Source organism: Monopterus albus, unplaced genomic scaffold (genome assembly GCF_001952655.1).
Source record: "Monopterus albus unplaced genomic scaffold, M_albus_1.0 scaffold191.1, whole genome shotgun sequence".
NCBI lineage: Eukaryota > Metazoa > Chordata > Actinopteri > Synbranchiformes > Synbranchidae > Monopterus > Monopterus albus.
The window spans coordinates 152,062-174,801 of record NW_018128071.1 but is presented as its reverse complement, the minus strand read 5'-3'; the positions used below and the strand labels follow the sequence as shown (position 1 = coordinate 174,801).

Sequence of the window (22,740 nt, the reverse complement as noted above, 5' to 3'; positions counted from 1 at the left end):
AAAGGAAGTAGTTGACGTCAAATTCACCCTAAAGAGGAACCATTTAAAGTTAAATGTCAACAACCTTTCAATAGACAGCATAAACACAATTTCAATGCAAATTTAGTTGGCCACATAACATAAATACCACACACACACACACAAACAGAGGGCAGTTTAGTATTGGCCAAGAGGAATGACACGCAGCAGGATGCTGCTGTCCAAGTAGATTATGGGAATAACAGTAACGGCAAAAAAAACCTGTGCAGTTTGGTGCATATTCTAACCCCTCATAAATGGGTATTCATTGTTTCTTTATTAGTAGAAACTTTATCCTTGAGTAATGCTTTTGGGTGGGTGGGTGGTTGGGGTTCACAATTTCCTAGAGAAAGGGCATCTTACTAACAAATACTTCCAAAGAAAAGAAGCTGTTCAGTGCCAAAAGGTGATGGGGTGCTGTATGTTGCCAGTGGCTGCAGGTAGCTCCTATGTTAACAATTTACATGTATTATTTACACTTAACTGTCTTGTGACTATCTGAAAAAACAGAGACATCAGTTGAAAATGCAAAGAGCTGATGCAAATTTGAAACTTGCTTACAGACAAACATCTACAATGAACAGTAACCGGGTAGCAACAAAGATTTATACATTTATGTTGTATAAGTTCCCCCGGCCCTGTTCAGTTGCATCATCTATTGTGCCTGCATAAAAAAACACCTGCTGCTCAACGTGCCTTGGCTTCACTGTGTAACACAGAGCCACACTGTGGATAAAATATGAAATTGCAAACAATCTCAGGTCTTCACCGTATTTAACAGCTCCCTGTACATGTCCAAACTGTTACTGACACGTGTACAGAGCTGTAGAATGGGGTCAGCAAACAAAGTTCACGGTTGTTCACCAAACACATTGAACACCGAAGCCAACCACTGGGTAAGAATGACAAGCAAAGCAATACAGTCAATATTCATTTTATATTAGTTCACTCATTTCTACAAAGCCATTAAACATTCAGTGGATACTTGGATACATTTGAATATTTGGCAATACTTTACTGTCAGTCCCTGTATTTAGCATTTATAAGCAGTATATAAACATTTAATAAATGGGTTATAACACATACGTGTCACCCACTGTAGCTCCTCCTGTGGGCACCAATAAGTGGAGATTAATAGATAATGAACTGCAAAAGAGAAGCTTTTATTGTTGGCAACTACTGTAGCTTAATCAAACTCCTCAAATATCCTTATATTTATAAAATACTACATTATAGTGTGTTAAAACATTTATTAAATGTTTACATAATGATTATGAATGTTAGAGGACTTACTGTTGTGCATATACAGTATATATATCCCAATTTGGGTTGTGTCAGGAAGGGCATCTAGCGTAAAACACGTGCCAAATGTATACATGCGAACGCTTGATTACCTGTGGCGACCCCTAACAGGAACAGCCAAAGGATGTAGTAGTAGTAGTAAAGGACTTATTGTTGTCAAGGATTACCATTACAATTTATAGCTACAAGTATGTGAGTAGTGTAATCAAAATGTTAAAACAAGATGTTATTTACATAATGTTTATTTTACTGTATGTTGTTTTCATTCTTATTTTTGGATCAGTATTTAACAATTGTAAGAAAATCATCATTACAAATTTAAGCTTTACTTTGTTTTTAATGAAAATAAATTAAACTCTATAACCAATGGTTAAACAAGGCTCAGTGCATTTCTGGTATGACTACTGCTGATAGGTGCAGGTTATCTACTGATTGCTTATAATCCATGTCAGTGTATTTATGAACAGCACAATTTCTGACAAAATGTCTTGGAGTCCAGCTGAGTTTAGTGATGCATTTAATTTGTAACAACTATGTTTGTCCAGTAGATGTCAGACTAATCTCTGTATTGTTCTGATGCTACTGGTACCAGCTACTTCTCTGTTTTAATTACTTTGACACATGTCAAGGTAGTTTAATGTTATAAATATTGTAAAATTAACCTACTTATATCTTTAAAATACACTCATTGGCCACTTTATTAGGTGCACCTGTACAATTGTATGCCTTTCAGTGCAGCACTTCCACCTTAACATCTGTGTTTATGAAGCTCAACATATTTCAGCTTTTGGTGAAATTGTCATAAATAAATTTAATTATGTTTATTATTGAGATCACAGTTAAAGGTGGTGTTGTACTGGACTACGTTATATTTAGAGGTGTCTCTATATGTTTGTCCTTCCCAGCTACATACATGAGAGGGTCAGAATATTAGGAACACGTCTGAATATAATGTAGTCCAGTACAACACCACCTTTAACTATGACCTCAATAATAAACATATGTTAAGGCAGAAGTGCTGCACTGAATTGCATACAGTTGTACAGGGTAGAAATATACATGTTATAGGGTTTGTTTATTTAGTTGACTGAGGAAAGTAAAGGTGTAGTTGACTGCTGCCTGGTTAATGCTGGTTAATGCAAACAAATCTACCTCTAAAGCTCACAAACGTAACATGTTATATGTTGATTTCCTGGAGTCTTTTTTTCTGAGAACAGAATTGTTTTCTCCTTGACTGATAAGCTGTAGTTATACAGTAAATATTTTATATGAAAGGTGACTGCTGTAGTGATGAACCCACAGAGAATAATTACAGGCTCTGCAGATCCCTTCAGCTCTCTGGTACATTTACTATCTTTCTCCTTATTGTTTTGGTTTCACACAACTTTGCTGTTTAACCACTCTAATCAACCCTAAATGAATCACAGTGAAAAACTGATTTCTTTGACAATTCAGATGTAATCCAAAATCTTGTCTTCTTTTTTCACGTTCACTGTCGAAATGCCTACAGTACTTCAGATGACAGTACAGTCGATGGACAGCTCACTGCATCTGTTGAAAATAAAAATTCCTCCCGGGCATAACAATGACCTCCTTTCTACAACAAAGCCAAACAAGCCTAGCAAGCCATTTGTAAACCTGAAATATAGAACATAGGATCACAAGGGCTGTTAAATTATTCATACTTTAAGCTCCATGACTCAGCAAATTACACAAAGAATGGCCTAATGCTGTTTCAGGGGAAACTGAATGACATTTAAGCATAATGGACCAGCTCTATGATGGAAGCCAGGCTGATGACTAAGGCTTGATTAGCCCTGCCTCTGCTACAGGCCTGGCCGTATCACAGTTCAGGCTAGTGTGGTGGGAAACAGGCAAGCCGCAGCCCTGCATATAAAGGGAAAATACAGTCAAACTGGAAAGCTTCTTTTGGTTCAGCAAAGGGGCCTTCTTCTTTCTGAATACTTAAGGATCTTTCTCATTGTGGATAAAATCTGTGTCAGGTCGAAATATCACCAATAACACCCTGATTCCACCACTGTACACAGATGACTTTCTGTTGTTTTACATGCACTATTTTGTTTTTATCCCGCTGAACGTTTGCACTGTGAACAAGACTATTACTATGACTGTTCCTTTCACAGATCATGGCACTTATAGAATAGTACCTGATTTTATGCAATAACTCACGATTTGCTGCAGTTAAAGGCACAACAGAATGTAGATCAGAACTGGTGACAAACATAATACAGATCATTATATACTACCTTAAAAACCAGGACACTACTTACTGTTTCTTTAACTGTTCATCAACAAAAAGTACCCCATTGTCAAAAACAACACACACATATGTATATATAGAGCTCTCAAAAATGTCATGTGTCAATATCTGTTACAGAAACAAAGTCACTTTTATGAAACTGGTTACAAAACTATATTGTGCACCAGACTGAATATTAGGCTGGTCAGTGGAAGAGAACAAAACTCAAGTGTCTTAACAGAACCGTGACTTCAATATCTTGAGGACATCTGGCTTGTTCCTAAGCCTTAAACATAATCATCATAGTAAAAAGGACGGAAACATAGAAAGCAAACTGGGACTTGTAGAGGTCCATATGCCAGCATATACTGTAGTCAGAGTTTCATTTACACCACTTAAAATACAACATTTCTGATTTTTGAGGTAGGTATGGCCATAATCATGATTTTACACTCATGATGAAGTCTGCTGCAGAAAATGACACATTACTTGTGTTTAAGGTTTGTTTACTGACCCCATGTGAAACAATATACAGTATGTTTATATCTGTGTTGATAACACATCCCTCAAATCCCTAAAACAGCTGTTTGGATTTCTGATAATTTGTTTGTTCATAACATGTCTAGGTTGGACCTGTCTGTGGTCTCCTAACATTATTGCTATGTAAGATACTGTACGTTTCTTTGTGAATGACTTTTTGGCAAACTAATATATTTATTCATGCATAGTTTATATAAAACGTAGTGTGATTACCTTATGGTAAATTTTATGTTCTTTCACATTTGTAATAGTGAACTGCTGAGATCAGAAGTATAAATAAAAATTTAAAATTAAATAAATAAATAGGCTACCAATAAAGTGGGCTCCCTGAATTCCAAAATATTAGGAAGTGAAGCCAATCTCAAGGGTTGAATTAATATTGATATTAATATCAAAGATATATGTAAATTTGGTAAAAAAAAACACAAGAGAACCAATAAAATTGGTCAACATATAGGCCATGGAAGATGTATGCTAGTGTTATCCATATGTTAGAGTTCAGGACCTTAGTTTCCTTAATGCTCATTGAAACTCTCCCTCCCTACACTGTACCATCTACCTTAAAGTGGGCCTGTATTGTAGGTAAAACAACTGTCATGACGTCTAAGGGTTCAACAAGGACATGCAGCCTAATTCATGAATCTTAACCTAGTTTCACCTGCATGACACATGTCCCTGAGACTACCCCCCCATCTGTAAAGACCATGGATGTATTACAGTGACCTGGTCCTGTACTCACGTGCAAAGCTTGTCTGCGATGCGACTGGCTGAGACGTGGCGCTAACTCCCGCCTCTCCGTGTGCGCGTCACCGCGGCAGTTTCTGTGCCCCGCACAGCGCACAGGGAGCCACTGCACACGGACAAACCCAGGCGAGTCGAGTCTGCGATTCCATTGTGGCCGTCATCCACCATCGCTATGGGAATTACCACAGCGTTCTTCCTTAACCAAGCTGTCCTCCCTTCGGAAACCGCACCACCTGCAGACACCGACTATCAAACACTGCAGCTGAAAGCGTTGCTGCACCAGAGACTGGCTCAGCGCCTCACCTCCGGCAAACTGAGGAGGAGGATGAGGAACACCTAGAGATTAAAAGTGTTTTCTCTAGCAGACAACTTGGACAAGGACGTTTGTTGGAATCTTTTACATCAGGACGATGCATGCCACGTGTGTGTCCGCGGTGGTGAGTACTGTGCATGAGATTTCATTCACCTCCCTGCTCGTTTTTATCCATTATTCTCCCCCAGCAGGTTCTCCATTTAGAGGGCCAGTGCCTGTTTTTATTCGTCCCACACTGAACTTCAAGTTAAATATTTCCAGGTTTGACAGTGAAATAAACCGTTAGAAAGGCAGTGTTTCTTAATATTTAATATCCCACCGGTGTGTAATTGATTCTACTGTGGGTGAGCATCACAAAGAGCCTCCAGTGGAAAACTGGAGAGAGACAGGGCACTCAGCCGCCTATTGTTTACTCTGTTACAGCCTGTGTCATCTGTTGTCTTCCTGTAAAAGACATAATTGAATTTTACTAGCAAACATGAGGAAATTATATGAATTGAATACAATTACCAGGGTTTTTCGAAATAAATGTTCAAGATCAAAGATTTTTATTGCCTATTCACTATATGTGCAGGACATACAGAAAATCAAAATAATGAATGCCATACCATTTAGGAAACTAAAATAGAATAAAAGTAAAAATAGACTAAAAAGAATAAGAAAAAAGTGATTAGGATAAAACTAAATGGTGGAGCCTAATAGGCTATGACTCAAACCATGTACAATCAGCAAATAATAACAAAAAGTTGTCAGATGGTTGTGAGATTGAGATGCACATGGACAGCAGTGTAAATGACCAACAGCAGCAGATATGATGGTAAAAACAGTCAGCAACAGATTTAAATGTAATATAACAAGAAGGGGGAATGTACTGGGTTTGTGCAAAACAGCAGAGGTATTTTTTTTATGTTCTGTGGTGGGTTATGGTCCAGGGGCAGAGGGGGGGAGGTAATGGACAGTGTTCAGCATCCTCACAGCCTGGAGGATGAAGCTGTTTGTAAGTCTGGTGGAGTGGGCCTGAAGACTCCGATACCTTCTCCCCGAAGGCAGGAGTCTGAAGTGGGAGTGTGCGAGGTAGAAGGTATCATCAACAATGGTGATGGCTCTGTGGGTGAGGCGGGGGTTAAAAATGTTCATGAGGGAAGGCAGAGGGCCACAGATGATCTTGCTGGCTGTTTTCACTATGCATTGCAGGGTCCTTCTGCAGGAGGCAGTATGGCCTCTGTACCACACAGTGATGCAGCCAGTGATGATGCTCTCAGTGGTCCCTTGGTAGAAAGAGCGCATGATGGGGAGGTGGGACACTGGCTCTCCTCAGTTTGTGGAGGAAGCAGAGGTGTGTTTGAGCGTTCTTGGCCAGTGTTGTAGTGTTGTTGGTCCAGGAGAGATCCTCAGAGATGTGCACCCCCAGGAACTTGGTGCTGCTCACTCTCTCCACTACAGCACCATCAATGGCCAGTGGGGGATGCTTTAGAGGTTGTCTCCTGAAGCCCACAACAGTCTTCCCCACATTCAGGGAGAGGTTATTGTCCTTACACCACAGAACCAGTTGGGACACCTCACTCCTGTAATCTGCAAACTTGACAATGTGGTTGGTGCTGTAGGTTGGCACACAGCCGTGGGTCAGCAGTGTGAAGATTAATGGGCTGAGCACACACCCCTTCGGAGTCCCTGTGCTCAGTGTGATGGTCTTGGAGATGTTGCTGCCGACCTGCACATTTTGTGGCCTCCCTGTTAAAAAAGGCCAGCACCCGGTTATGGCATGGTGCACTAGCTGCACTGCAGAGAACTGGAGAGACCCCGCCCGGATAGTCAAGACTGCACAGAGAATTGTGGGAACCCAGCTCCCCATTCTGGACAAAGTTTATGCTAGCCACGTACACAAGAGGGCTAGTAACATCGTTCAGTACTCAACCCATCCAGGCTACAGACTGTTTGTCGGGCAAAAGATACAGGGCAGTGAAGACACACACTAACAGGCTAAGGAACAGCTTCTTCCCTGGAGCTGTAGCCTGGGTTACACCCCGCTCCCTCACACACACACACATACCCAATCCCACACACCCACAGCTCCAAAAGACTGAAGACTGTAATAACCAACCTGCCCCCAACCTGCTGCTAATGCATGTAGCACCTTACATTTTACTGACATTAACTAGTACATTGCGTGGCACTGCTTTGCACCGTTTTGCATCATGCCAACAACACTGTACACATATGCCATTGTATACATTTGATGTTGGGTTTATTGTTGTTGCTTATATTTCTATTTCTATTGTAACTAATTTGTTTTATTTAGATTCTTTTATCACTGCTGCTCACTGAGAGCTGCCAAACCAATTTCATTGTACAACTACAATGACAATAAAGTCTCTTTCTTTATCTCTAAAGGCTTTTTCTATTTATGTATTTATTTACATGTGAGACTTACAAAAAGCACAGCTGTAAATGCTAAAGCAAATGATGGCTGAATTCCACTTTTAGGCATGTATGTTTAAGCTTAATGCAGTAATGCTGAAATTTTCTTCCAACATCAGTTACCTTGCTTTTTTCTGAGTTCTCTTGTTGCAAAGCTCCAAAGATTGCTTAAAAAGGAAGGTGATCACTTCTCCTAATATTACATTACTGTATATTTGAAACACTGTCATACACTTAAAAGGTACGTAAGATGAAAAGTGAAAGCTCATTCTCCACCAAATCAGTTTCAGTGAACTGTAAAAGCCCCAAGAAACTTCAGTGATGTCACTTTTAGTTGTAATCAGCCTGTTTCATCCATTTGCTTGATATATTTTAAGTGACATTAAACCACCAATCATGTTAAAAAAAAACTTTATTGTGTTCCAGAGAGCATGTTTCCAAATCATCAAACCAAGCTACAGAGACCAGTACTTGCATGTTTTATTTATTAGATCAGTTCCTTCTGGTGCTCCCTGCTTCTGTCATAAGCAATAAACTCAAACATCTACACAAGCTATTATCTCTGGCTGTTGTCAGTGATAAATGCAGCATGATCAAATCCAAATAGTCTCGTTCTCTTAGCTGAAATGAGCTAAGAGGATCTCTTAGCTGAAATGAGCTAAGAGGAAGGCACAATGGCACACAGCAATAGATGCTGCTGTGTTGCCTGGCACGTGTGTGTGCTGGATGAAGTGAATGCTTTGGGGAGTGTTTTGTCTGCTAGTGTGTGCAGTGTGTGTAATTGTGTTGGGCCTTACCTTATTTGGATAGTAATTACAGCTTAATGTCTGCTACACACGCACAAACATCCCACCCACTCTCAAATGTTTGTATGCACATACCTCATTATGTAACACATGTTCCAACACACACACACACACACACACACGCCATCTTAAACCAGTGGCTTGTCCTGCAGAGAGACAGGTCTTCCCTGATCTTGACAGGCTATTCTGCAAGTGGTGGCATGCAGCCTGTGTCTCTGTGCATGTTAAGTGATCTATGATGACACCGAGACACATAAAGACACTTGAAGTTGCATTCGTGATAGTCTTCTGCCTGAAGACTGTTGCATTGCAGGTGTGTGGGTTCATTTGCCCTTTGTGTGGTTGTTAAGGGGCTTAGATACTGTATTGTCCAGGCCAAAATGTTTGACAATTGTTAAAATGATGCATACAGTACTAGAACCCCAAAGGCTATAATACAATTGAGCAGCACTATTTTTCAAGGTACTGTTGGGTTTTATGGGAGATGTGGTTTTGTTTTACAGAGGAACAACTCCAGTTAAAGTACCCAAGCAGCAGCCATCCTGACTTGATGCATGTTACCATGGTATTTTAAAGTATACAATTTAGTATTGCACTTCCATAAAGTTGGGGTACTTACAAGAGATGAAAATCAAAGCAGCAGATGCTGACATACTGACACACTTGCGTGTCTGTATGTATGAACATGTGTATAAAAATAAAAATAAAAATTTCCCACTTGCCCCGCTTTGGGGGCGGTCTTATTCCTTCCTTCAAGCTTGGGTCCTTTACCAGAGGCCTGGGAGCTTGAGGGTCCTGCGCAGTATCTTTGCTGTTCCTAGCACTGCACTCTTCTGGACAGAGATCTCAGATGTTGTTCCTGGAATCTGTTGGAGCCACTCTCCCAGTTTAGGGGTCACAGCCCTTGGGATTGCTACATCTATCACTACGGCCTTCTTCTTCTGTTTGTCCACCACTACTATGTCTGGTTGGTTGGCCATTACCAGTTTGTCAGTTTGTATCTGGAAGTCCCACAGGATCTTAGCTTGGTCATTCTCAACCACCTTTGGAAGTGTATCCCATTATGACTTTGGGACTTCCAGCTTGTACTCGGCACAGATGTTTCTGTACACTATGCCAGCCACTTGGTTATGGCGTTCCATGTGTGCCATGCCTGATAGCATCTTGCACCTCGCTGTTATGTGCTGGATTGTCTCAGGGGCATCTTTGCACAGCTTACACCTGGGGTCCTGCCTGGTATGGTAAACCCCGGCCTCTATTGATCTTGTACTTAGAGCCTGTTCCTGTGCTGCCAGGATTAGTGCCTCTGTGCTGTCTTTCAGTCCAGCTTTGCCCAGCCACTGGTGGGATTTTTCGATATCAGCCACTCCTATTTGACGGTGGTACATACCGTGCAGGGGTTTGTCCTTCCATGAGGGTTCCTGCTCTTCCTTCCCTTGTTCTTCTGGTTTCTGTTACCTGAGGTATTCACTAAGCACATCATCACTCGGGGCCATCTGCTGATGTATTCATGGATCTTTGTTGTTTCATCCTGGATAGTGGCTCTGACGCTCACTAATTCTCTGCCTCCTTCCTTCCGCTTAGTGTACAGTCTCAGGATGCTGGACTTGGGGTGAAACCCGCCGTGCATTGTAAGGAGCTTCCTTGTCTTGATGTCAGTGGCCTCTATCTAATCCTTCAGCCAGCTTATTATGCCAGCAGGGTACCTGATGACCAACAGGGCGTAGGTGCTAATCACCCAGAATTTGTTCTTTCCGTTCAGCTGACTTCTCAGGACTTGCCTTACTCTCTGCAGGTAGAGGTAGTTGCTGCTTGTGCAATTGGCTTGAAGTTGGCCTCTAGGGTTGTTTTCCACATTCCCATTGAATTCTTGATAAAGGCTCTTATGATGTTGTATAGTTCCAAGCATTCCAGGATCCATGTGTGAAATTTGAATTTAGTGGTTCCATTGCTTGAGAAATGTGGTGGCAAAGGTTAATATTTTTGGAAAATCAACAAATTACACAGTCACATGTAGGGGTGTAAACATGTAATGAAAAGTCAGAGATGCCGCATCGATCCAAAACCACACATTCAAACCTAATACCCATGTGGACATTGTAAACAGATCTTTGGCAAGTTTCTTGTAACCTTCTTACTGTGCTCTGGGCTCTACTGTGTGTGATGCATTATACCCTTCTGGCCTCCAATTGTATGTTTACATTTAGTAACCTAGGTCTTGTAAAAAAAAATAATTCAGAGACAGTGAAGAAATTCTTGATAAAACAACTGCAGTGTGCAAGTATAGGTCTACTGGGATTAGCAAACCTTGCTACTCACTTAGGAAAATGATGCGGTGTTGAACTGGAGGAAAACTGCTGGTCACAGTTCAGTTAGCTGCAGCAGCAGTTGCTATCGCTACAGGTAGGTAACAGTGCTATTGTTAGCAGCCATACTCACAGTCCATTAGCTTAGAACGTTACCTGGTCAAAATCAGTAACTGAAGCTATATGTTATTTCATGTGCAAGGACACACATCGCATCATGCTGTAAGCATTCAGTTTTTGCTGCTTGAAATAAAAATCTGTTTTGAGGAAACACAAACTCCCTACCCTAAACACATTTATACATAGTGTCTGAAATAGGAGCTGTATTAATATTGAATTTCAACTGAACTGAAAATTGCTCAGAATTGCACTGTACTGTATCCTTATAAATGTAGCTGTACCGTTTTTGTTTCGAATTGTGGGCCATGTATCGAGATATGGATTGAATCCTATGAGAGGCAGAGATACCCACCCTAGCCATGAGACATTCTACCAATATAGCCTACATTATGGCATCAATAAAGCATGACTGTTTAAAAATTCCCTAGGCAACATGTATGTACACAGCACAGAGAGGAGAGGTAGATTTTTATACTGGTACACTGCTATATACACTTTGTCTGTTACACACCTGCAGTCCCCAAGCTTTAGAAATGGCTTTATAACCTTTTCCGGACTGATAGAGCTCCATTATTCTCTTTCTCATTTGTTTTTGAATTTCTTTGGATCTCGGCATGATGTCTAGCTTTTGAGGATCTTTTGGTCTACTTCACTTTGTCAGGCAGGTCCTATTTAAGTGATTTCTTGATTGCGAACAGGTGTGGCAAGAGAAATTGAACTCAGGTGCGATAAACCAGTGTTTTGACAGGGGGGCAAACACTTGTTCACACAGGGCTCTATAGTTTTGGATTTTGTTTTCCCTTAATAATAAAAACCTTCATTTAAAAACTGCATGATGTGTTTACTTGTGTTATCTTTGACTAATATATAAATTTGTTTGACGATCTGAAACATTACAGTGTGACAAACATGCAAAAAGATAAGAAATCAGTAAGGGGGCAAACACTTTTTCACACCACTGTATGTACACAGCACAGAGAGGAGAGGTAGATTTTTATACTGGTACACTGCTATATACACTTTGTCTGTTACACACACATGCAAAGACCATGCAGTTCTATACTAGCCAAAACAAACACTGCTTGTGTTATTCATGCAGCCATAGCCCCATATATCAAAAGTGTACAGATAACCTAAAGACAAAACAGACAAAAACATGGAAGTGAAAAGAGGCTGAGGTTGAGCCTGCCACCTAGAAAGAGTTGTACTTCAGCTCCAGTACCTACAAGCATTTTGGTTGCTGGGTGTGTCCCAGGACTGCTAGCTAGCCTGCTGCTGGAGATAGAATTACAGGCTGTTCTGTTCATAGTCACAAAGTTAGAGGGCTGAGGTGTTGCTCTGTGTGTGTGCTCAACAAGAACCTACTCTGCAGCGGTGCCACATACTGTCGGCGTATACGATGTAAATAAGAACTATCTGATTGATCTCTTCTTCACCGTCTGCCCATTACTCTATCTGTGAGTTATAGAGATATCAGCTGAGAAGTACGGCTCTGATACTTTTTTAGGGTCACTGCAGGATTTTTATTTTAGCAGTGACAAGGATTACAGTGCATAGTGAACTGGACATGTTGAATTGGAAGTGAACAGAGCTAAAGATAACCCTGTTCTTGTCTCGATGCCTTGTGTCTGGTTGTTTTATTGGGTGGTCTGTGCACCAAGCAGATGGTGTAGTTTATGGGCAATGTGGCAATACCTAGAGACAAAGCTGGCGTAAACTAGGAGAAGCTGGCAGCACTCAGACTGAAATGTGTGTGTATATACACAGGGATTTACTGACAGTATAATGGTGCTGCACTTTATTTCCTTTTCTGCTTATTATTTCCCTGACAGCAAATAGGAAATGCAGTGACAGTGGCTTGTGTCTGACTGGGAGGATGGGAAGCTTGCAGAGATTGTCAAAACGCAACCACAGAAATACCCAAACACTGACCAAATGCGAGCATCTGTTTTCCTGCCATTAACCTACGGACCTCCTCCCCTGACTTGCTGAATAGCAGCTGTCACATTATTTATCTTTTTTGGCTTCTGACCATAGGTGCCGACAGTGCTGGGTTGTTTTACATTAGGTCAGTCTGCTCCCTGACAAGTTTTAACACGAGCCAAGAGGGGGAAATGAGAAAAAGTGGTGTTGCTCACTCGCCTTATTTGGCTGTCTGGTCTTTCAGTGGCTGTGAACTATGTTTTAGTTCTTTACATGGCAATATTTAGGTTTAATATTGTACACAGTCCCTTACAAACAAAAGTATAAAAATAAATAAATGCTCTTTATTTACTGTAATATATTACCATAACTGTTGGAAGGTGTAGGTCACATTACTTACCTACCCATAACGGTCCCTCACTTTGTGCTCTGATACTATGTGGCTACCTAGCTAATGAGAATGATAGCAGAGGGCCAGAGTTATGGCTGTAAAATCCTCTCATAACTAGGCATAAACATATATTTGACGATTTACAAACACAGTCAAGGTTACAAATGTGTAAAAGCCAATTTGTGTGTCTCATGAAAGCCCCAAATGCATGTTCAGTAATCTACGAATAAAATCTAGATTTACAAATGTGTAAAAATGGTTTTCTGTGTGCAGTTCTTTAAAATATACACTGCTCAAAAAAATAAAGGGAGCACAAGGGAAAATAAGACATTCAACTATGTACTGAACAAGGTATTTAATACGAATATTTCATTCATTCAGATCTAGGATGTCTTATGTTGTGTTCCCTTTATTTTTTTGAGCAGTATATTTACAGATCATTCGATATGTGTGCAGAGACTGCCTGACACACGGGGATCATGTTACACTGGATTGCGAGGTTTTGAGAGGTAATGGTGCTGATGTTGAACATCCACTTCAGGTCCTGGGAGACAGTGGAGCTCAGGAACTTGAAGGACTCCATTGCTGATACAGTGCTGCTGAGAATGATGATGGGGGTAGGGTGGGGGGGGGCTCCTCCTGAAGTCCACTGTCATCTTCACTGTTTTGAGCACGTTCAGCTCCAGGTTGTTGTGACCGCACCATGAGGCCAGCTGTTCAACCTTGTAGGCTGACGCGTCACCATCTCGGATGCGACTGATGACTATTGTGTCATCTGTGAGTGTCAGGAGTTTAATAGAGGGGCCCCCTGAGGTGCACTCACTGGTGTAGAGGGAAAGCAGCAGCAAGGAGAGCATGCATCCCTGGGGGGCCCTTTTGCTGATTGTCCAGGTGCTGGATGTGGTTTCGCCCAGTCTTATCTGCTGCTTCCTGTCTGTCAGAAAGCTAGTGATCCACTGAGAGTTGGGGGCAGGCACAGTGAGCTGGGTCAGTTTATAGTGGTGGATGTTCAGGATAATGGTGTTGAACGCTGAGCTGAAATTTACAAAGAGGATCCATGCATAGGTCCCTGGGGAGAGAAAGGTGTTGCAGGATGTAATGCGGTGCCATGCTGACTGCATCATCCACTGACCTGTTTGCATTGGATTCAGCAGGGGGTCTGTGATGTCATTCAGATGGGCCAACACCAGTCTTACATGGGACTTCATAACTACAGATGTCAGGGCGACAGGTCTGTAGTTGTTCAGTGTGCTGATGGAGGGTTTCTTGGGGACTGGGATGATGGCGGAGCATTTGAAGCAGGAGGGGATGTCACACAGCTCCAGTGATCTGTTGAAGATCAGGGCCATCTATTCAGCACAAGCTTTCAGGCAGGAGGGGGTCACACCATTTGGGCCTGGTGTCTTTCTGATCCTTTGTTTTTTTTAAAAGCCATGCACATCCTTTTCACAGATCTTCAGGGGTGGGGGGCTGGAGGGAAGGGAGGTGATCATGGGGGGAAGAAGAAATGAGGTGATGAGGAAGTTCTGCCTCTCAAATCTTTTGGAGTAGCTCCCCTTTGCTACTCTGATCTCCCTTGTCAATGTGTTCCTGGCCTGCCTGTACAGGATCTTGTGCCCACTTCTGTAGGCCTCCTCTTGACTCAACAAAGCTGCTTAAGTGTTACTGTGAACCAAGGCTGAAGGTCTTGGTGGGCACTCACATCCTTATAAAAGCCGATGAAAGATGTCACAGTGTCAGTGAGTTAATCCAGGTCTGTAGATGCAGCCTTAAATGTACTAGAGTCTGTAGAGTCAAAGCAGGCCTGTAGCTCTGGCTTTGTCTCCTCAGTCTGTCTCTTCACTGTTTTGACCACAGGCTTCACAGCTTTAAGTTTCTGCCTATAGGCTGGGATGAGATGGACCATGCAGTGATCAGAGAGACCGAGGGCTCCACAGGGGACAGAGAGAGAGGTGTTTTTTTTTATTACCATGTAGCAGTGGTCCAATGTCCCAGGTGGGACAACTGACATGCTGTCTGCATTTTGGCAGTTCATGGGTGAACCATTAAAATCCCCTAGAACAATGAGCGGGGAGTCGGGATGTTTCAGTTCCACGCTAGTTGTCTGGTTGGCCAGGTGCTTTAGTGTGCTGTCGTGGGCCTGCAGTGAATAAAATGTCTTGCAGTTGATGAAAAGAGTCTCTAAGTCCATGTTGCCCATGTTGTAGAAGTTCTTTCTAACACTGTGACATCTTTACATCATTTATGTAGAAGCAAATTCTGCCTCCTCTCATTTTCCTGGATAACCCTGTTATGGGATCCGCTCTGCATACCCGGAAGCCAAGTATTTGTATTGCGCTGTCCGATATGGAGTCGCTGAACCAAGCCTCTAAAGCATAAAGCTGCAGAGTGTGAGAAGTCAGTTAGTCTGGCTGATGAGAAGGAGTTCATCCATTTTGTTGGCTAGAGAGTGGAAATGTGCTGCCTATTTGACCAAAATGTCCACACAGCTTTTTGCATTAGCAAAAATAGGAGAAAAGGTGTTCGGAGTGAGTTGTCTGATGTTTAGTAGCCCTTTTCTGCTGAAGGTAATCCAGGATGGGTTGCAAAAGACAGAGAAAAGGAGGAAAACCAACAAACACATGAGAGAGTGCAAGATCGATGCAGCCATAAGTGGCACCATCTTATCATGACTACAATCAATATTACAGTCAGTAGTTAACTTAAACTTTTTTTTTGTAGGTTTCTAAGCTAGCAGCACTCTTACCACACCACCACCAAAGTTGAACAGAGGACCTAACTAGGCATTATCTTAAACATTGATCATAAAGCAAATATTCATAATACAGTACAGGCATGTGCAGCCACATGACATACCAACATTAGCCCAGTAGGCCTACAACAACACAAAAGTTGCACTGCTAAGATAGAGACTTTTTTCTTTCATATCAGAATATGGAAAATAATTAAATCAATATATTTGATCAAAATGAGACCTGGGAAGCTAAACACCTAAAGTTGATTTCTGCATATCTATCAGCAACAATAGCCTATATAACATTCATTTCACATATGGTCATATGTCTTTAGCTTGTTCTACTTTGCTGTTGCTATCAATCTATCTGGATGAGTTTTACTCAAAAAGGTTTTTTTTATTTCTCTCTTTTTTGTATTACAACACAAAATAACACATTTACAGGACAAAGCACATAATAACATACTACATGAGACAAATGAGACAACTGACATTAACAAAAGAGGCAAAGGGATTATTAAATCAGGGTATTTAGTTGTGTGTGTGAAAGTGTGTAGTGTGTGTGTATCCAACTCTGTGCAGACTGATATTCATTACTTAAGGGAAAATAGAATTAAACTACCGCGGTACCAGACTAGTACCGGTATAGCGTGCAACACTAGATTGTAGTAATAAAATAACAAAGAAAAGGGGAAAAAAAACGTAATACAGCAATATCAATATACTATATACTTTTCCATTCACATACTTATGTATACACTCAGATATACATGTAAACACATTCATAAGACAAAAATAAATGAAATTAACAGATCAGTAAATGATTAGAAAGAAAGGGAAGAGGAGAAGAGAAAAGGGGGGGGGTAGGTAATATTTTCAGTTAATTTGGTTTGATAGGTGTGATACTCAAAACAGAACCATGGACCATGAGGACTAGTGACAGTAACCATAATGAAGTAAAAAGCAGCTTGTTATATTTCTAGTAGTTTGTGGGAATGTGCGTGGCCTTGGCCTCTGGTATCTGGTTTAAGTTAAAAGAGATTAGAAATGGATTCCAAGTGTCAGTGAAGGTTGGTATATTATTCTTATGGGTGGTTGACACTTTCTCTAGTGTGATGTATTCTATTACAAGGTTGGTCTGACCACTTTATTAAGTGACTTTATGCTATTTCTTATTGCATGTACTGTAACTGTAACGGTCTAGCAAAAAGCCTGGGAGGTGTTTCACTTATATGCTACCGTATTGTACTGTATTTCATTTTACATGTAAATATATTAACATATTAAACAAATTTAAGTTTTTTTAATTGAAAGTTCATTTTCCTCTCAGCCTGAAAAACAGCTGACCCATTTTACAAGTCCCATGTGATCATAGTAATAGTATTTTTCTCATGTTCTACACCAGGGATGGCCAATTCCAGTCCTCGAGGGCCGCTATCCTGCTTGTTTCCCAACTATCTGTGCCTGACCTGCTGCTGATTACCTGGCTCAGGTGTGTTCAGCCAGTCAGAAGCTGGAAGATACCATCTTAGATGAAAGTGGAGTGAGGAAAGATAAAGTGAATTGGTATCTTCCATTTGACAGTTGTAATATCATGGCGACAGTTTCACATCATCTTTAGCTTTCACTGTCCTGCATACGTAAGTGGTGATTTTTTTTGCACACAGTAATGTTTGCAAAAACTGAAGGGGTCTGACCACTTTATTAAGTGACTCACCAACTGATAAATTTAGGTCTGGCCAAAGCTTTTCAGTTTCATGCATGGCCTTGTTATTGAGGCAATAGCTACACATCTGCCTCAGAGACAAACTAGCAGATGCCCAGTTTATGGTGTGCTCATATGGATGGGTTTCTTCTTTGGGGGGGAAGATACAGTATATGGGTGTGGTGTGCTTTAGCTGTAAAGTGCTGTATAGATCATCCTTGAATCATTTCAGTTTTTTCTGTCAATATGGGGTGCTGTGTGTACATTAATGAGGAAAAAAATGAACTTAAATGATTTTAGCATATGGCTGCAATATAACAAAGAGTGAAAAATTTAAGGGGGTCTGAATACTTTCCGTACCCACTGTACTTTTCCATTCACATACTTATGTATACACTCATATATACGTAAACACATTCATAACACAAAAATAAATGAAATTAACAGATCAGTAAATGATTAGAAAGAGAGGGAAGAGGAGAAGAGGAAAAAAAGGGGGGGAGGGGTAGGTAATATTCTCAGTTAATTTGGTTAATAGGCGTCATACTCAAAACAGAAACATGGACCATGAGGAATAGTGACAGTAACCATAATGAAGTAAAAAGCAGCTTGTTATATTTCTAGAAGTTTGTCTGAATGTGTGTGGCTTTGGCCTCAGGTATCTGGTTTAAGTTAAAAGAGATTAGAAATGGATTCCAAGTGTCAGTGAAGGTAGGTATATTATTCTTATGGGTGGATGATATTTTCTCTAGTGTGATATATTCTATAAGAAGGTTGATCCAGTGGGTTGATGTATAATGAATTTTTTGATTTCCAGTTTAGAAAGATTGTTTTCTTGGTGATAGTTAGAGAGATAAGAAGTGGGTTTTTATATTTAATTGGTAGGTGGTCAACTTCTGTGACATTACCGAGCAGACAGAGTGACGGGGATGGGGGGATTCTACAGCTCAGATGGTGGAGAGTTTCTCAGTCACCTCTACCCAGAGGGAGTAAACGGGTTGACAGGTCCAAGTAACATGAAGGTAATCATTGGCGCTATCCAGAGTGCATTGTGAGTAGGTATCTGTATCAGTGAAACCCATTTTAAACGTTTTACCTTGTGTGATGTGAGTGAACTAACGTACTGAACGTACTGTTGCCTGTACTGAACTAATGTATTAAATGATATAAACTGGTTGTTTTCAAATAGATGATGAAGGTGAGTTATTCCTTTGTGTTGCCATGTTGGAAAGTAGAGGGGATTATTATTAACTGGAAAGTCAGGGTTATGCCAAATTGGAGTGTATCTACATGGTGTTAATGATGATTTAGTGGTTTTGTTTGCTTTCCACCAGGCTGTCAGAGTTGCAGAGATTGTGATGTTTTTAAAATAGTTCATTTTCTTAATTGAGTATGGTAGGAAGGCAAGGTCTGTTACTGAAGTATTTTTGCATCGATTTTGTTTTAGTTCTATCCATGAGCTACTACAACTGTCCTTCTGAATCCACTTAACAAAATATTGTAATTGATTTGCTAAGAAATAATACTCAAAATTTGGTGCTTCTAGGCCACCTTGTGATTTATTCTTCTGGAGTGTTGACAGGGAAACTTTGGGTTTCTTATTATTCCAGTAAAATTGTGAAGTTAGAGAATTGAGTGATTTGAACCATTTATCTGTTGGTGTTGTGGGCTTTTTATTTCTCATTAAAATACATATTTAATTAAAATCAAATTAGGATATGATGAGCAATTTTATCTCTTTATTAAAAACCCTGTAAAGCCAAAGGATGAAATGTGTAACAACACAGCTAGCTAGCCTGCTAAATTAAGTTAAAGATAATATTGGTAGCTAGTAGGTTACTAAGCTAGCAACACTGTTACCACATACAGAAGGCTACCCTAATGTGAACAGAAGACCTATAACTTGTGAATTGGCATCACCTTAAATATTGATAGGGCAGATGTCCCTGGCTCTGGAGCGCTACGTTTCTGATGAGCAGTCACTGGCCACATCAACCTGCCCAGTGTTTGATTGTTTGTTGTGTCTTGTTGCTTTTCTTTTTTTTTTCATTCTCTACTGTACACTCACCCCAACTGGTTGCCCACCAAGAGCCGGGGTCTGTTGGAGGTTTATTCCGTTAAAGGGAGTTTTTCCTCCCCGCTGTTGCCAAGTGCTGCTCAAGGGGCATTTGTTGGGCTTTTCTCAGTACTACTACTACTACGTACTACTAATAATAATAATAAAGGTCTAGACCTTACTATGTAAAGAGTCCTGAGATGAGTTTTGTTGTGAATTGGTGCTATACAAATAACACTAAATTGAATTGAAATGATATTCATAATAAAGCCACATGACACTGGAATATTTCACATTAAAATATGTATTTAGTTAAAGTCCAGTCAAGGTGACCAGCAATTTTATCTCAGGAAAATAGCTTGAAATGCCAAACAAGTTTTCCACCTGTCATTAAATGTACCACAAATTTGTGGATCTCAGAACAAGAAAATCCAAGTGTAACATGATTTGTGTATCAGGTGATCTGTACACATGCATTTAACGATCTGTAAATACATTTTAAAGAACTACACACAGAAAATCATTTTTACACATTTGTAATCTTGACTGTATTTGTAAATTCCTGAATGCACATTTGTGGCTGGTCATGCAAGGATTTTACACTCATACAGAGTTGACATGCATCTGCTGTAATACACTGTAGGAAACCCTGACATGTTAACAGTACATGCTAATAGATTGTAATATGCTAATGGTAATGCTGAAAAACATGTATGTTTCAGGCTTTAAAATGATTTTCAGAGGGACCATTTTCAATGTTTACCCCCAAAAATGGCTATGAGGCTCATTTTTCTTTACTACTGCCAGATTCCTGGCTTTTTTTTTTTTAATGAGTACCAGACTAAACAAAATCAGCTTCGTGGGTACCAGCATGAAAACCATGAGTATCATTGACTGAACCATCAGAAAGTTTGTGTATAGTATCAGCATGCCTTCCTTTTCACAGCCTCAATGAGTGATACACCTCAGTTGTAGAAATGTTCAGGGCATGTATTAAAATTCCACAAACAAGCAGAAAGAGCCACAGGAAGACCATCCATTGTTCTATAACAAGCAGAATATTCCCATTTACTGCTGCGTGTGTTTCCTACCAGCATTGTCACTTTGAACTTTGATGTGAATGAATGCATTGATGTTACTGACGCAACCGAGTTATGAGCAGCATGTTTAGAATATGCTCTGATGTTTATGGATGAGGTTCTGGGAATGAGCACAATGGGTGGTGTCATGAAAGAACAATGGAGTGATGCATGGACAGCTTTATCCTTATTAGCACTAATCATAAAATGAATTTGTCTTAGTTTAACTCTAATAAACAGAAATGTATTTTTTATTCCACTACCCTCTTTTATATCTAAAAAAACAACAACTTCCTGATCCAGATGTTCTCTGCACTGGGTTATTTTCAAAACTGAAATTCCATATTAAAATGCATCAAATGTGATTTGATGTATGAGGCTAACCTCTCCACGTCTTTTAAGAAAATTCATGCACTGGTACTATATTGTATGATGCTGAATTATTGAATTTTGTTCAGTGGAAGATTTTGATCATGACAAACATTCATGTGGGTCATCAGCAAAACTCTTCCCTCAGTGCATCACCTCAAACCCACCAACCCCGTTTGCTCTACATATGCACACAGGAGCCACTGGTCTCTGTTCACTTGTGTCCGACTACACTACTCATGGAAAGGAAAAAAACATTCTTACTTGCTGAGCCACGTTTTGTGTGCCCTGTCTGTGATTATTTCCTACATTCCATCACTCCGGGTCTCACATTTCTCATGGAGAGCAGCTCCATGTTTTTCATTTATAGGACAATACAATACTGGGTGAGCCTAAATAAAGTTACAGTTTTCACTTGCCCCGGCTTTACTGAGGAGATTTTTCAATCAGTTCAGTACTGAATCAGCTTTGGTGAAGGTCCTAAATGATATTTTTCTTGCCACTGACTCAGGGAACTGTGTTGTCCTAGTGCTCCTTGACTTGATTGCAGCTTTTAATATGGTAGATCACAATATACTCATTTCTCGATTAGAGCACTGGGTGGGTATTCGAGGTATAGCTTTAGAATGGTTTTGGTCTTACCTTAAGGACAGAACCTTTTCTGTGAAACTTGGCGATGCTGTGTCTTCTTCTTCCGAGCCCCTTTTGTATGGGGTTCCACAAGGCTTGCTTCTTGGACCCCTTCTTTTTTTCTTTTTACTTGTTGCCACTCGGCTCCATACTTAGGAAACACAGCATTTCCTTTCATTGCTATGCAGATGATAGCCAGCTTTACTTACCTGTTAAAAAGACAAATTCTTGTTGTGTTAGGCCACTGCTTAAATGCTTTGAGGGCATAAAATCTTGGCTTGCACTTAATTTTTTAAAGTTGACTGAAGAAAAGACAGAGGTGATGGTCTTTTAACAAGTATGAGTAAATATGAGCACATTTCTCCAGTTTTGGCTTCTTTGCTTTGGTTACCTGTTTATTTTAGGATCCACTATAAAATTGTGTTATTTGTTTTTAAATCACAGCTTTGCACCTTCTTATTTATCTGATTTGCTTCACTGGTATACGCCTACGTGTTCTTGCCTGGTGCCATTCATCTTCACTAGTCAGCCTTTCTTTTTCTTAGGGTTATAGCTTGAGTTTATAGGGGCAAGCATATTTGTGGTGCGGAGACAGGGCGGTAGTCAAATGGTTACACATTCACTAACATATGGATATTGCATTCTTGGAGGTTTTTATGGAATATAATTTACATTACCTGTTGGATTTAATCTTGTACTTTAGGGGATGTGGTGTTGAGTTCTGTGTTTTGTTAAAGGTAAAATGCAAGCTGTATGCCTTTTAATGTGATGTTTCTGAAAAGAGAAAGGAAGTGCTAGGTTTTATTTTATTTTAGTTACATGTTTAATATGTATTTAATTTACAATAGTTTTATTCAAACTTTACATTTATCAATATTTAGAGGGAAAAAATCCTACATTAAAACTGGGGGTAGAAATACTTGCTTTTATTCAAACTTTGATTAGGTTCTTACTTTACCGCTATCAATATTTAGAGAAAAAACTAAACTAAACCTTGACAATTGGGTGACATTCACTTTTCCCTAC

At 40.2% G+C, this 22,740-nt stretch overlaps 1 protein-coding gene across 4 annotated transcripts in view; it reads left to right on the top strand.

Annotated features, from left to right (window-relative positions):
• The first annotated feature begins 4,879 nt into the window (after positions 1 to 4,879).
• tnfrsf21 (tumor necrosis factor receptor superfamily, member 21) overlaps positions 4,880 to 22,740 on the top strand; it is a 78,808-nt gene continuing 60,947 nt past the window's right edge. For all 4 annotated transcript variants that reach the window (XM_020617530.1, XM_020617533.1, XM_020617534.1 and 1 more), the window contains exon 1: positions 4,880 to 5,301. In XM_020617530.1, coding sequence (XP_020473186.1) covers positions 5,275 to 5,301 — 27 coding nt within the window. In that variant the 5' untranslated portion in view covers positions 4,880 to 5,274. The remainder of the gene's footprint in view (positions 5,302 to 22,740) is intronic.